This window comes from Frieseomelitta varia, unplaced genomic scaffold (assembly GCF_011392965.1).
Source record: "Frieseomelitta varia isolate USP_RPSP 00005682 unplaced genomic scaffold, Fvar_1.2 scaffold_886, whole genome shotgun sequence".
NCBI lineage: Eukaryota > Metazoa > Arthropoda > Insecta > Hymenoptera > Apidae > Frieseomelitta > Frieseomelitta varia.
In genome coordinates this window covers 551,535-564,793 of record NW_025110685.1, presented here as the reverse complement: position 1 = coordinate 564,793, position 13,259 = coordinate 551,535, and the positions used below count along the sequence as shown (strand labels likewise).

Below are 13,259 nucleotides of genomic sequence, written 5' to 3'. Positions count from 1 at the left end.
TTTTATTTACGCTATAGAACCCTCTACAGGGTTATTAGCAGCATGCATATTGCTGTGTATACTAACAGTACAGAAACAATTTCGCAGACTTTTGTACAAGGATTACACTGATATACAACTAAGTTACATGTTTGCTACTTACGTACTTATAAATAAAGCTTACAACTAAAACTAAGAGAACTGTTAAGTCACTGAGAAACACAGCTAAGCACTCGACAGATGCCAACCATGGCTTTTGAGAAATTTGTGAATAATCAACAGAGGAGTAATATATGATTTGCTTAAAAAAAAGTCCATTGTGTGGGGTGGGAAATAACCCATTCCACATAGTTTATTAATTAAGACATTCCTATTGTCGTTGAGATTGGGGCACTGCCAAATTATATGGTTGAGATCTTGAACTAAACTGCCACACTGACATTTTGCATCAGGAGCTAAGTTGTCTTTCCGGCATTAAAACACCGCAATTAAAAAATGGTAGAGGCTTGGATGGAAGCGTACAGAGCCGTTGCAAATCGAATGATAAGTTTAAATAGCAGACGGACAAGGCGGGAAATTCGCTAAAAGGACCGAATATGTTTTAGAGGCCTAGAGACGCTGCAAGTAGATAGAAGGGCGTCCATGTTCTTCCAAAATGTGAATCTGAACGAAATGGTGATGTGTTTGGAAGACTTGATTAATTACTTTGCTCAACCCGAAGACGACATGGGTAAGCGGTGGCGTTATTAATCGCGCGGACATTGTCTGTCATTGCAACCGGCTGACAATGGGCACGATGATTTTTACGCAGAGCACGAAGAGAAGCAGAACAGATTCCGAGCGCTGAGAAATCGTCAGGACCTGTTCCAAGAGGAAGGCATACTGAACCTGATCCTCGAAGCCATCGACAAGATCAACGTGATCACGTCGCAGGGTTTCCTCGTGGCACTTTCCGGAGACGAGAGCGGTCAAGCCTGGGACCAAATATCTGGATACCTGTATCAATTACTGGCGGCTATCATCAAAGGGAATCACACGAACTGCGCGCAATTCGCCAACAGCAATCGTTTGAACTGGCTGTTCAGCCGATTGGGCTCGCAAGCTTCCAGCGAGGGCACCGGAATGCTGGACGTGCTTCACTGCGTTCTTATCGACTCGCCCGAAGCTTTGAACATGATGAGAGTTAGCATTTAACCGAGTCAATCGTGTTTAAGCTCGAAGTTTACGAATTTCAATGTATTTCGCGTATTTTCGCAGGACGAGCACATCAAAGTGATCATCTCCTTGCTGGAGAAACACGGAAGGGATCCGAAAGTCTTGGACGTACTCTGTTCGCTTTGCGTGGGTAACGGCGTAGCTGTTCGATCCTCGCAGAACAACATCTGCGACTTTTTGCTACCGGGGAAGAATCTTCTTCTTCAGACGCAGCTGGTCGACCACGTGGCTAGCGTCAGACCAAACATATTCGTCGGCAGAGTGGAGAACTCTGCGCTCTATCAGAAGTGGTATTTCGAGGTCACCGTTGACCACATCGAGCAGACTACGCATATGATGCCACATTTGAGAATAGGATGGGCGAATACGGCCGGGTAAGTCGATAGACTGTTACATTTCTGTCACGGACGATCACGCAGAATCGTCAAACTCGATTCATTGATCACTTATCACAAAGTTACGTAAGGTTTCATTGCGTCGTTGGCACTTTAAAATGGTTTTATAGCTGTTGAACGTGTGAATGAAGGTCGCCAAGAAAGTAATCTGATTATTGTGAGACAGCCATATTGAAACATATCTAAATATTCACACGTATAGAACGAATACTCTTGTATATACATATATGATTACACAAAGTGTCTTAGAACAGGTGGTAAAAATAATGAGTCAAAAAGAAAGAAATTTCTCATTGTAGCCTTCGTTTTCAAGATAGTCGAGTTTAAGAATTTATCAAGTATACTTTGGCTAGTTCAATACTCAGTAATCGACGCGAAGATATTCCACGTGGAAAATTAGGTGAAAAAATGTAAAATAAAATTTTTTCGTTTCACGCAAATAGGCTGTGAATATGTCTCGTAGTACTTGATAAATTTTCAAAGTCGATTTTCTCGAAAACAAAAGCTCTAAAGGAAGAATTTTGTCCCCTCTTCTCGACTCATTTTCTTCCACATGAAATCACCTTTCGCAAGATTACCATCATGTTTCAATGGAGAACTCCTCAGTTCGATTAAGCGCTTGTTCATTTCTTTCCGCGAAGATACATGCCGTATCCCGGTGGCGGCGAGAAATGGGGAGGAAACGGTGTTGGCGACGACCTCTATTCGTTCGGCTTCGACGGCGCGTACCTATGGACCGGTGGTAGAAAGACTCAAGTCGTTCACAACGCCGCGGAACCGTACATCCGAAAGAGCGACGTGATCGGATGCGCGCTGGACCTCACCGTGCCCATAATCACGTTCACGTTCAACGGAGCGCCCATCATGGGATCCTTCCGAAACTTCAACCTCGACGGCATGTTCTTCCCGGCGATCAGCTGTTCGTCCAAGCTGTCCTGTCGATTCCTATTGGGCGGTGACCACGGCCGACTCAAGTTTCAACCGCCCGAAGAGTTCTCACCTCTGATAGAAAGTTTACTACCACAGCAGATTCTGTCTCTGGACCCCTGCTTCTACTTCGGGAACATGAACAAAGTGGTCCTGGCTGGGCCGTGGTTGGTCGAGGACGACACGGCGTTCGTCCCAAGTCCGGTCGACACGTCCATGGTCAATTTACCATCTTACGTCGAGCAGATCCGAGATAAACTGGCCGAGAACATTCACGAGATGTGGGCGATGAACAAGATCGAGGCTGGCTGGATATACGGGGAGCACAGGGACGACATGAGAAAGATTCATCCGTGTATCGTTCAGTTCGAGCGATTGCCAGCTGCGGAGAAGCGTTACGACACTCAGCTAGCAGTGCAGACGCTGAAAACCATCCTAGCCTTGGGATATTACATCACGATGGACAAACCACCATCCAGAATAAAGACTTTGAGGCTTCCCAACGAACCGTTTCTGCAAAGTAGCGGGTACAAGCCGGCCCCTCTCGACCTCAGCGCCATCACGCTTACTCCGAAGATGGAGGAGCTGGTGGATCAACTTGCAGAGAACACGCACAACTTGTGGGCGAAGGAACGGATCAGTCAGGGTTGGACCTATGGTCTGAACGAAGACTCCGAGATGAGGAGGAGCCCCCATTTGGTACCCTATCCGAAAGTCGACGAAGCGATCAAGAAGGCGAACCGCGACACCGCTAGCGAGACCGTGAGGACTCTTTTGGTTTATGGATACATGTTGGAACCACCCACCGGCGAACAGCACGAAGGTGAAACATACGAAAATATTGCGAAATCAAGATTGCCATTGTGTGAATCGTTGCTAGACTTCGTTTGTTTGTTCTCCATAGCGCTGCTGTTGGAAGCCAGCAGGCTACGACAACTGTACTTCAGAACGTATCGCGTGGAAAAACACTATGCGGTGAGTGGCGGGAAATGGTACTTCGAGTTCGAGGTGCTGACAGCCGGTCCCATGCGCGTCGGTTGGGCGAAAGCTGACTGCAGTCCTGGAAACATGCTGGGAAGCGACGAGAACACTTGGGCATTCGACGGCTACAACGTGAGTATCCCTCCACAGTATCCGTTTATCCAATGCAAATAATTCGAGCAACGTATTACCAAAGACACTGAGTTCGCGTATATACGAGAAATGAGAGAACGAGTGTAGTTCACGTATGTACGAGTTATCGCACGACGAATCGTTATCCATTGCAATAGCTTCGACAATGTTCACGGTAAGATGGACGTTTTGTCCATTTGCATTTGCAATTCTGAACGCCGTAAGCTGCACAGGTGACAAATATAATTGATACCAATCGTGAATGTCAGGTGACTAAAGTACACGCCGGTATCCACGAGTCATTTGGTCACAGATACCAAGTGGGCGACGTAGTTGGATGTTTCATTGACGTCGCGGACCGAACGATCAGTAAGAGTCCAATTTTTTCCCAATAATTCGATCTGCAGGCCCGCCATTTCTTTTTCTTTTTTTTTTTTTTTTGTCTTTTTTTTCTTTGAGTTTTTCTCATCACTACTGTTGTCTTTGTCTCTATATGTTCTTTTCTCTATATGTTGACTTGATTGTTCCTCTCTTCGTTTTTTTCCTGCGTTTCTTTGTCGAACGAAATTGTCGAACGAAATTGACTTGAGTATTTCGTTCGAGAAGTGTGGCTTGACGTTTTCCAGCGACCGCGGGGTAATTCCGTGAAACGTGAAAGTTATATCTGTACAGCGTAGCGATCGTAAGTGTACGTCGTTTGTCTGTGTCTTATTTCGCCTCTGTTCAAACCTTAATCTCGCGCCCGTGAAAACATACCACGTATACATACATAATACACGTGTCGAACGGTACATTGAAAATTTCATCGACGTTGAACGTATTTAGCCGCGAGGTAGACGTGTCGTGGTTCGTGCACAGGTCACCAACGACGATTATGAATTGGTGAAATTTTGTTTTAAAGGAGGAAAAAGTATACTCGGGCACAGCCGAGACATTTGGCAAACAATGGCAGGTTGGAGACGTTGTCGGGGTTTTCCTGGATCTAATTGACCGAACAATTAGTAAGACGGCGATTCTTTCAAGCGAACGCTTCAGCTGCCATTTCAAGCTACTACATACACATAATTCGATCCAAGAGCTAGATTACTGGATACACAGATACTGTTGCTTCCAGATACATACAGAAGTCCAAAGTCGAACAAATAGCCCACATTTTTCTAGTCTTTATCGTGCAAACGTATCATACACCTATTTTTACACCGATGTCCCGTACAATTTGTATGAGTTTGCTTAATCAATCAAACTTTGCACCGTCGTACAGCAAAGAGAATATACTACGATATTTGCTTTCCGAATACATGCAGATACTCGTTACCGTAGATTATTATTTCATCCTGTCGCATTATCACGGCAACGCTTTTACGTACATATATATTCCATTCATTTGCGACCGAATTCATACGAGTTTCATCAGTATCATGTGTGTTCTTGTATTCTTCTCGTATCCAGTATTCTACTCAGTTGTAAATAACAGCAATAATGCTTTCATAATATTTCATACGATTTTCATATTTGCCTAACCTTAACTAATGTGAGAAACGAAATTCCGAAAATTTTGCTGAACTTACGAAAAAATTTTCAACGAGTTCTCTCGAACAAACACCGTTTGGCTTTTGGTCGAGGATCTCAGATTCTCTTTGAAGTAAACCAATGGTGAACGCCCTTCTACTTCCTTGCAAAATTTATCTGTTTCTTTTCGACGATCAATTCTCATCGTGATAACGTCAATCTACTTTCGTGTCTTAATATTTTCCGTAATTTTACGACAGCACCGTCCCTGCATGCATGTTTCACACCCGCTTCGCATAGTTGCACATAGTCGCGTTTCGCCTTTGCACTTGCTGCCAGCCTCCCCCGATTACGTAACGCTTCGTTAAACTTTCAACCTGCTAGTCGCATTTACCCCTTTACTTGGAATTAATCCCAAACCCGTTGAAATTCACTACGAGCACTCTTGACACAAGCATCAATTGAAATACGCAGGCTTCTCTCTGAACGGAGAACTGCTGATGGACGCGCTCGGTGGTGAAACGTCTTTCGCCGACGTGCAGGGCGACTGTTTCGTGCCAGCATTCACGCTCGGCGTCGGACAGAAAGCGAAATTGACTTTCGGACAGGACGTGAACACTCTGAAATTTTTCACGACGTGCGGTCTGCAAGAGGGATACGAACCATTCTGCGTGTAAGTAGTACACGTCAGTCATAAATCCGAATCCCGAATCAGCAAGATTGTTGGAAGAGATGCATTCTGGTTGCACTTCTCCCGATTTTCCCATCTCCTTGCGCTGGCAACTGGTTCGCGGACCATAACGAGTGACCGTATACAATAATTTGTCGCTTTCTTTTTCCTTTAAAGGATAGAAGTTATTAAGAAATAATAAAGTTATCATTTGTTTTTGCCTGGTTTATATATACTTAAAACTGTGAAAATGTTGCAATTTGGGACAAAAAATTCTCGACGTGCGTGGCATATCATTCCAGCGCAAAAGGTTAAATGTGGCTAATAAAAAAAAATGCTCTTATCCACGTCGACGTTGAGTCGTGGAGGTGTCTGAAATCATAGTTTAGACATATGTCCCGAGTAATCGGTACTATACTTAAAAAGGATGATTCTATTTCATTATATGCCTATCAGAGATGTATCTCTTTCGCCTCTTTCTTGTCACGAACTTCACCGAGTCACTCAACCTACCAAGTCTGAAATCGTTCTTAATACGCCAGAAACATGAATCGTCCGGTTACATTCTGGTACACCAAGGATCAACCGATTTTCGAGAACACGGATGACATGGCCGACACGAGGATCGACGTGGCCAGGATCCCAGCGGGTTCTGACACTCCGCCGTGCTTGAAGATCTCTCACAACATGTTCGAGACGATGGAGAAAGCGAACTGGGAGTTTCTTCGGCTGTCCTTGCCGGTTATTTGTCAGTCGACGTTCGTCTCCGAGAGCGAGAAGCTGCGAAGGTGGCAGGAGATCAAAATGCGACAGAATAAACTGCTGTCCGAGCAGGTGGAGCAAGCTCAACAAGCGGCGCCTTCCGCTCACATGGAGCAGATTATGAAATCTGGATTCAGTATGAGCGACATCAAGGGTAAGATCGATAACCAAAGTGGTCTCTCATGATTACAAATATATATACAAATCTGCGAGACCCTTTTTAAACAAACATTTTCCATCTTCCCCAAGACGATCGCCCGGCGAATTATTCAAAGGCAGAGCGGTTATCTCTAAATTCTCTCTAACGAAAATTCTGTTTGCCCCAGGATTGCAAAGGAATTATTCAGAGGACGCGGTGGAAGCCGACGAAATGATGAAGGAGTCGCCGCTGCCCATGCAGAGAAACAAACCGGCAAGGCCGCCGAGAAAGGGTTCTCTCTACGGATCGCGGGGTGGAAACATGGACAACGCGATCAGCGAGGCTGATATGAATGGATACGGCAATATGAACGGCGACATCAAAGACGACAAGAAGAAACGCGGGCGTTCACCGTTCCGGTTAGTATAATCTCACTTTTCGGTTCTCGGATCAGTTTTCTTCTCCTCGGGGAAACAGATTTTTGATATTCTGATCTTCCTAGCAAACTTAGCAAAGAGATGGAGGATGCCCCGTAAGTTGAATCAATCGAATCTATGCACACCGCGAAACTTTTTCACTCCTCTCGCAAATTCCTTTCGTTCACACGAAGAACGCGAACTGCACGAGGGTGAAATGTACATCGCGTAAACTGGTGTTGTTTCTTCTCGCAGGTTATTCTCGCGCAAAGCGAAGTCTCCGGACGCGAAGTCGAAAACGCCCGAACCACCGGTGCGCTCGGACGTCTCCGACAAGAGCACCAAGACTCTGTCGATGAACAAAGCAAGTAGCCGGCTACCTCAAATTCGCATATCAAACGTAAAAACTTTTATTTATTTTGTTTGTTTGTCCGTCTGTGTATCTGTCCAACTGTCTGCTTGCGCCGTGATTTCACTCGCGTCGAACTTGGTTCGAAAAGATCAAAGGAGAAACTTGCTCCACAGACGGACTTGAAGGTGGTGCCGCCGCAGATCCCAGAACGCAACGCGCCGAAGGCAATGTCGGTTCTCAGCGGGAGCGGTGTCGAGGCGATTGGAAACGAGATATTCGACGCGGAGTGCATGAAACTGATGAACGAGTACTTCTACGGAGTGAGAATATTTCCCGGACAGGATCCAACGCACGTCTACGTCGGCTGGGTCACTTCTCAGTATCACTTACACACCAAGGACTTTAATCTGTCACGCGTGAGGAAGGGCTCCGTGGTTATCACCGACGACTACGATCGCCTTATAGAACAGTAAGTTTTGTTTGTTCTTTTTTCTTGAACACGTCTCGTGACGGGCCGATTTTTGATTACTCTCCGTTTAGGCCGCGTGGGGCTATTACGATTAAAATACGTTTTGCTTCTGAAATATATGCGTTCACAATTTTTATAATAGTGCAAAAACTGTAATTATCATGAAGAATGTCTGGAGTTTAAGATGCATTACAGAACAAAGAGGTAAATTTAACTTTATGATGTTACTTTAACAAACAATTTTTTAACGATGTCGAAATTAATTTAAAATGAAAGATTTTATTCCAAATTATTTTTAGTATTATTGTTTATGTACTAAATAATATTAAATAATAATAATTTATTATATAAATTATATAATAGTAAATACTAATAAGTAATATTTACCTTAACGTTATTTTAACAAATTTTACAACTTCTTACCGAATTGAGTTGATTTTTAATGACTTTCGACTTTATAACAAATTTTTAAAAAATTTTTCGTTTCACAATGAAAATTCCAAATGGCTTGAACAGAAAGTTCACTGTGGGCTGTAAACGCTCCACGCGGCACGAAACGCGTTAATAGAAACGATGTAATCAATTTCAAACGCCAAAACTATAACTCGGAGCTATTCGTCGCAGAGTGGACAGACAGAGCTGCTACATGGTAAGAGCGGACGAGCTCTACAACGAAGTGACGCAAGACGCGTCCGGCAAAGGAGCTTCCCAGGGGATGTTTGTCGGATGTTTCGTGGACACGGCGACTGGCTGGGTGTCCTTCACCTGCGAGGGAAAGGAGACTAGCCACAAATTCAAGATGGAACCCGACACAAAGCTGTTCCCCGCCATCTTCGTGGAAGCTACCAGCAAAGAGATCCTTCAGATCGAACTTGGAAGAACTTCGACGACGCTACCGTTGTCCGCTGCTGTGCTGCAGAACTCGGAACGTCACGTGATACCACAGTTCCCGCCTAGATTGAAGGTGCAATGTCTGAAGCCTCACCAATGGGCAAGAGTTCCAAATCAGTCGCTTCAGGTTCACGCTCTGAAGCTGTCCGACATTAGAGGTTGGTCCATGCTGTGCGAGGACGCTATATCGATGTTGGCATTGCACATCCCCGAAGAGGACAGGTGTATCGATATATTGGAACTTATCGAGATGGACAAACTGCTCAGGTAAAATTTGGCGGCGTGACATCCCCGAGATTTCACGCTTCGGCACGTTAAAGCAAAGCTCAACTGTATCCGCATTCGTTTGCAGTTTCCACGCGCATACTCTGACGCTGTACGCAGCTCTGTGCTACCAGTCGAATTACAGAGCAGCGCACGCTCTCTGCCAGCACGTCGATCAGAAACAATTACTGTACGCGATTCGAGCGGAATACATGTCCGGGCCCCTACGACAAGGATTCTACGACTTGCTGATCGCGCTGCATCTCGAGTCGCACGCGACCACGATGGAAGTGTGCACGAACGAGTACATCATTCCTTTAGGTGAACTGATTTTCTTAAACATTTTATATTTAACTATTATTTCATATTCTCGTATTAAAATTACGCAGATATGCGTAAAATATACGTTATGTATGCGTTGAATATACTGCACGCAGATATTTTTACTCAAAAACGTAGAAAGTACTTTGCAATGAAACTCCCTGTTTCTCTGTTCGTTTCACAGGCCAGGAACTGAAGGAATTGTACGAGAGCGAAGAGATGAAGCACAGCCTCAGGTATCTGGAAACCGAGTCGGTTCGTCCTCAGATGAAAATGACAGACATCAGGTAAGTAAAGTCGATCCGAAACTAGATGCGAACCCCGTGACTAATAGTCGACATCAAGGGATATTCCTTCCAGCGACCAAACGATCGAGGATATAAGGAGCCTCTACAGTCCGTACTTCCCTCTGGACGTGGTGCGAGACTACGTGATGACGGCACTGAAAGAGGCCGTCGAAGTGAATCAAGTTCACAATCGAGACCCTATTGGCGGCAGCAATGAGAATCTTTTTCTGTATGTAGTCGAACGATCGCGTACACGCCTGGGCTATTCTGCATATTTAGCGTCTTCGGCAACGATAAGATGGAAGAGAATGCTTTCAGGATAACTTGCTTGCTGCCGCAGATTCGCGTTCGTTCTCGTTCTCTTTCCCATTCATATGATCTTTGTCTATTGCAGGCCGCTTTTGAAACTAGTTGACAGATTGCTCTTGGTCGGAATGCTAAGGAACGAGGATATTATGAAGCTTTTGATTATGATTCACCCAGAGACTTGGGATCCGACGTTTGACAAAGGTAAACTGTATTGTAATAACTCTTCAGCCTACTTTATATCTTTGATACAAATTAAAATTAAAATTTTCTTTTAAATTCCAATAATTTATTTTAGCGTTCTAATAATTTTCCAGCCTACTGTATTTTTGACATAAGTTAAAATTAAAATTTTCTCTTAAATGCAAGGTGCAAAATATAAATCAATTAAACCGTAAACTGTATGTGATTCTCCGATCTGCTATATCTCTGATATAAATTAAAATTGAAATTTTCACGCAAGGCACAAAATATAAATCAATCAAATTGTAAACTGTGTTGTAATGATTCTCCAATCTACTATTTACTAATATTGTAATGATTCTTCCACTAATTTTTAACATAAATTGAAATTAAAAATTTTCTCCTAAATACAAATCAATTTCAGAAGGAAAAGACGAGCACAAGAAGGGACTGCTTCACATGAAGATGGCCGAGGGCGCGAAACTACAGATGTGCTATCTTCTCCACCACTTGAACGATATCCAGCTTCGACATCGCGTCGAGTCCATCATCGCTTTCAGCCACGACTTCGTCGGTGATCTTCAATCCGATCAGCTTCGCCGTTACATCGAGATCAAACAGTCCGACCTGCCGTCGGCAGTTGCGGCGAAGAAAACCAGAGAGTTTAGGTGTCCGCCTCGTGAGCAAATGAACGCGATTCTAAGCTTCAAGAACATGGACTTTGAGGAAGATCCCGAGAACATTCCCTGCGGGGAGGATTTGATCGGCAGGATGAACGAGTTCCACAACAATCTCATGTCCTACGTGTCGTTGCACGCACTGCAGGAAGCAGCAGACGCTATAGAGGAGCTGACGGAAGAAGTTCAGAAACCGGGCGCCATTAAGAGGCTGTTCAACTTCATCAACGCGGTGAAGGAACTCGAAGAGGAACCTAAACCCGAGCCTGAACCCGAGAGGAAGACACCGGAAGGTTGGAATTGCGTCGCAGTGTTAATTGTCATCTATTATCTTCTCTTTCTTCGATTCCTCTTTCGATGATTGACTTTTCTTTAACTTCTTTGATTACAGAGGTATTTCGCAAAGTCCTGATAAAAACCATCGTCAGCTGGGCCGAGGAGTCGCAGATAGAGACGCCAAAGTTGGTTCGAGAAATGTTCAGTTTACTGGTTCGCCAATACGACACCGTGGGCGAGCTAATTCGGGCACTGGAGAAGACCTACGTGATCAACAGCAAGACCAAGGACGACGTTGCTCTGATGTGGGTCGGTCTCAGCCAGATCCGTGCCTTGCTGCCCGTGCAAATGTCCCAGGAGGAGGAGGAACTGGTTCGCGAACGGCTGTGGAAGTTGGTCAACAATCACACTTTCTTCCAGCATCCGGACTTGATCAGAGTGCTGAGAATTCACGAGAACGTGATGGCGATCATGATGAACACGCTGGGCAGGCGCGCGCAGGCACAGTCGGACGCTCAAACGCAGCCTCAAACAACCGAAGGGGAACCAGCTTCCAAAGAGAAGGATACATCTCACGAAATGGTGGTAGCGTGCTGCAGGTTCCTGTGCTATTTCTGTCGAACCTCCAGGCAGAATCAGAAGGCCATGTTCGATCACTTCGACTTCCTGTTAGAGAACAGTAACATCTTGTTGTCGAGACCGTCTTTAAGAGGTTCGACGCCGTTAGACGTGGCTTACTCCTCTCTCATGGAAAACACGGAGCTCGCTCTAGCTCTCAGAGAGCATTACCTCGAGAAGATCGCCATCTATTTGTCGCGTTGCGGCTTGCAATCGAATTCCGAACTGGTCGAGAAAGGTTATCCTGATCTGGGATGGGATCCAGTGGAGGGCGAACGATACTTGGACTTTTTGAGGTTCTGCGTTTGGGTGAACGGTTAGCACGAAATTTTCCAAGATCCGTCTTGAAACGAATTATTTTTTTTCTCTCTCTCTCTCTCTTTTTCTTTCCGTCGAAGAGAGATCACGCGTAAACGATCGAAATCCCTTCTAGGAGAAAGCGTCGAGGAGAATGCAAACTTGGTGATCCGTTTGCTGATCAGAAGACCAGAGTGTTTGGGACCAGCGCTTCGTGGTGAGGGTGAGGGTCTGTTGAGAGCCATTATAGACGCCAACAAGATGTCCGAACGGATCGCTGATCGAAGAACGGTGCACGACGAAGCGGAGGGTACAGCTGTCATGCAGTTCGAGCACCCACTGCCGGAATCGGACGACGACGAGGACTACATCGACACGGGAGCTGCGATTCTGAACTTTTACTGTACCCTGGTGGATCTGCTAGGTCGCTGCGCTCCAGATTCCTCAGTTATCGAACAAGGTAAGTGAAAGTTGAGTTCGTTCCTCCCTCCCGGCCCTACGATATCACGATAGCAGTATCTTTCTAAATACCAGTGCTACATACACGCATACCTCGTCGCTTTAATTTCGTGATTATATATTTATTTCGCGACCCAAGAACCAATTTTATCCGTAAAAATGACATCATCCAAAAACTTAGATTGAGATCCGCAAGCTCCCTCATTCCTTGCAACTTTCAATATTGTTTGTGTCTAATAACAGTGTTTATTTTTTGACGTGCAACAGAGGCGTCTAGAGAATCTGTCGGTAATATATATACGAAATCAAAGTTTTCTTTCTCTCTTTTTTTTTTTTTTCGTTAATCGCGTTTTGCGAAGGAGATTGTTGATCGAAGTAATTCTTCCAGGGAAGAACGAGTCTCTTCGAGCTAGGGCCATTCTTCGGTCCCTGGTGCCTCTCGACGATCTGCAAGGCGTCCTGTCTCTGAGATTCACCTTGCTGAACCCTGCAGCGGGCGAGGAGAAGCCAAAAAGCGACACGCCGTCTGGCCTGATTCCCGGTCATAAGCAGAGCATTGTTCTGTTTTTGGAGCGCGTTTACGGCATCGAAACCAGGGAATTGTTCTTCAAGATACTCGAGGAAGCGTTTCTGCCCGATCTGAGAGCCGCCACTATGTTGGACAGGGTAAGTATCACTCATCTCAGATCACTCAGACGAGAATTTTCAACTTGGCCGAATTTACTAAACTTTGT

General features: G+C 45.0%; 1 protein-coding gene across 11 annotated transcripts in view; it reads left to right on the top strand.

The window, feature by feature from the left end:
- The window catches only part of LOC122537124 (ryanodine receptor), a 39,640-nt gene that overhangs the window by 14,665 nt on the left and 11,716 nt on the right, over positions 1-13,259 (top strand). For 3 of the 11 annotated variants that reach the window (XM_043670096.1, XM_043670094.1, XM_043670098.1), the window contains 21 exons: positions 585-709; positions 791-1,161; positions 1,237-1,568; positions 2,231-3,339; positions 3,421-3,629; positions 4,531-4,630; positions 5,613-5,811; positions 6,351-6,724; positions 6,897-7,128; positions 7,212-7,241; positions 7,381-7,525; positions 7,651-7,946; positions 8,571-9,104; positions 9,190-9,422; positions 9,607-9,709; positions 9,783-9,938; positions 10,104-10,219; positions 10,623-11,168; positions 11,267-12,085; positions 12,203-12,526; positions 12,914-13,191. In XM_043670096.1, the coding sequence (XP_043526031.1) occupies positions 585-709; positions 791-1,161; positions 1,237-1,568; positions 2,231-3,339; positions 3,421-3,629; positions 4,531-4,630; positions 5,613-5,811; positions 6,351-6,724; positions 6,897-7,128; positions 7,212-7,241; positions 7,381-7,525; positions 7,651-7,946; positions 8,571-9,104; positions 9,190-9,422; positions 9,607-9,709; positions 9,783-9,938; positions 10,104-10,219; positions 10,623-11,168; positions 11,267-12,085; positions 12,203-12,526; positions 12,914-13,191 (6,631 nt within the window). Of the gene's footprint in view, positions 1-584; positions 710-790; positions 1,162-1,236; positions 1,569-2,230; positions 3,340-3,420; positions 3,630-3,898; positions 3,999-4,530; positions 4,631-5,612; positions 5,812-6,350; positions 6,725-6,896; positions 7,129-7,211; positions 7,242-7,380; positions 7,526-7,650; positions 7,947-8,570; positions 9,105-9,189; positions 9,423-9,606; positions 9,710-9,767; positions 9,939-10,103; positions 10,220-10,622; positions 11,169-11,266; positions 12,086-12,202; positions 12,527-12,792; positions 12,814-12,913; positions 13,192-13,259 lie in introns of all 11 variants that reach the window. The other 8 variants (XM_043670095.1, XM_043670090.1, XM_043670097.1 and 5 more) reach the window with 6 other exon arrangements.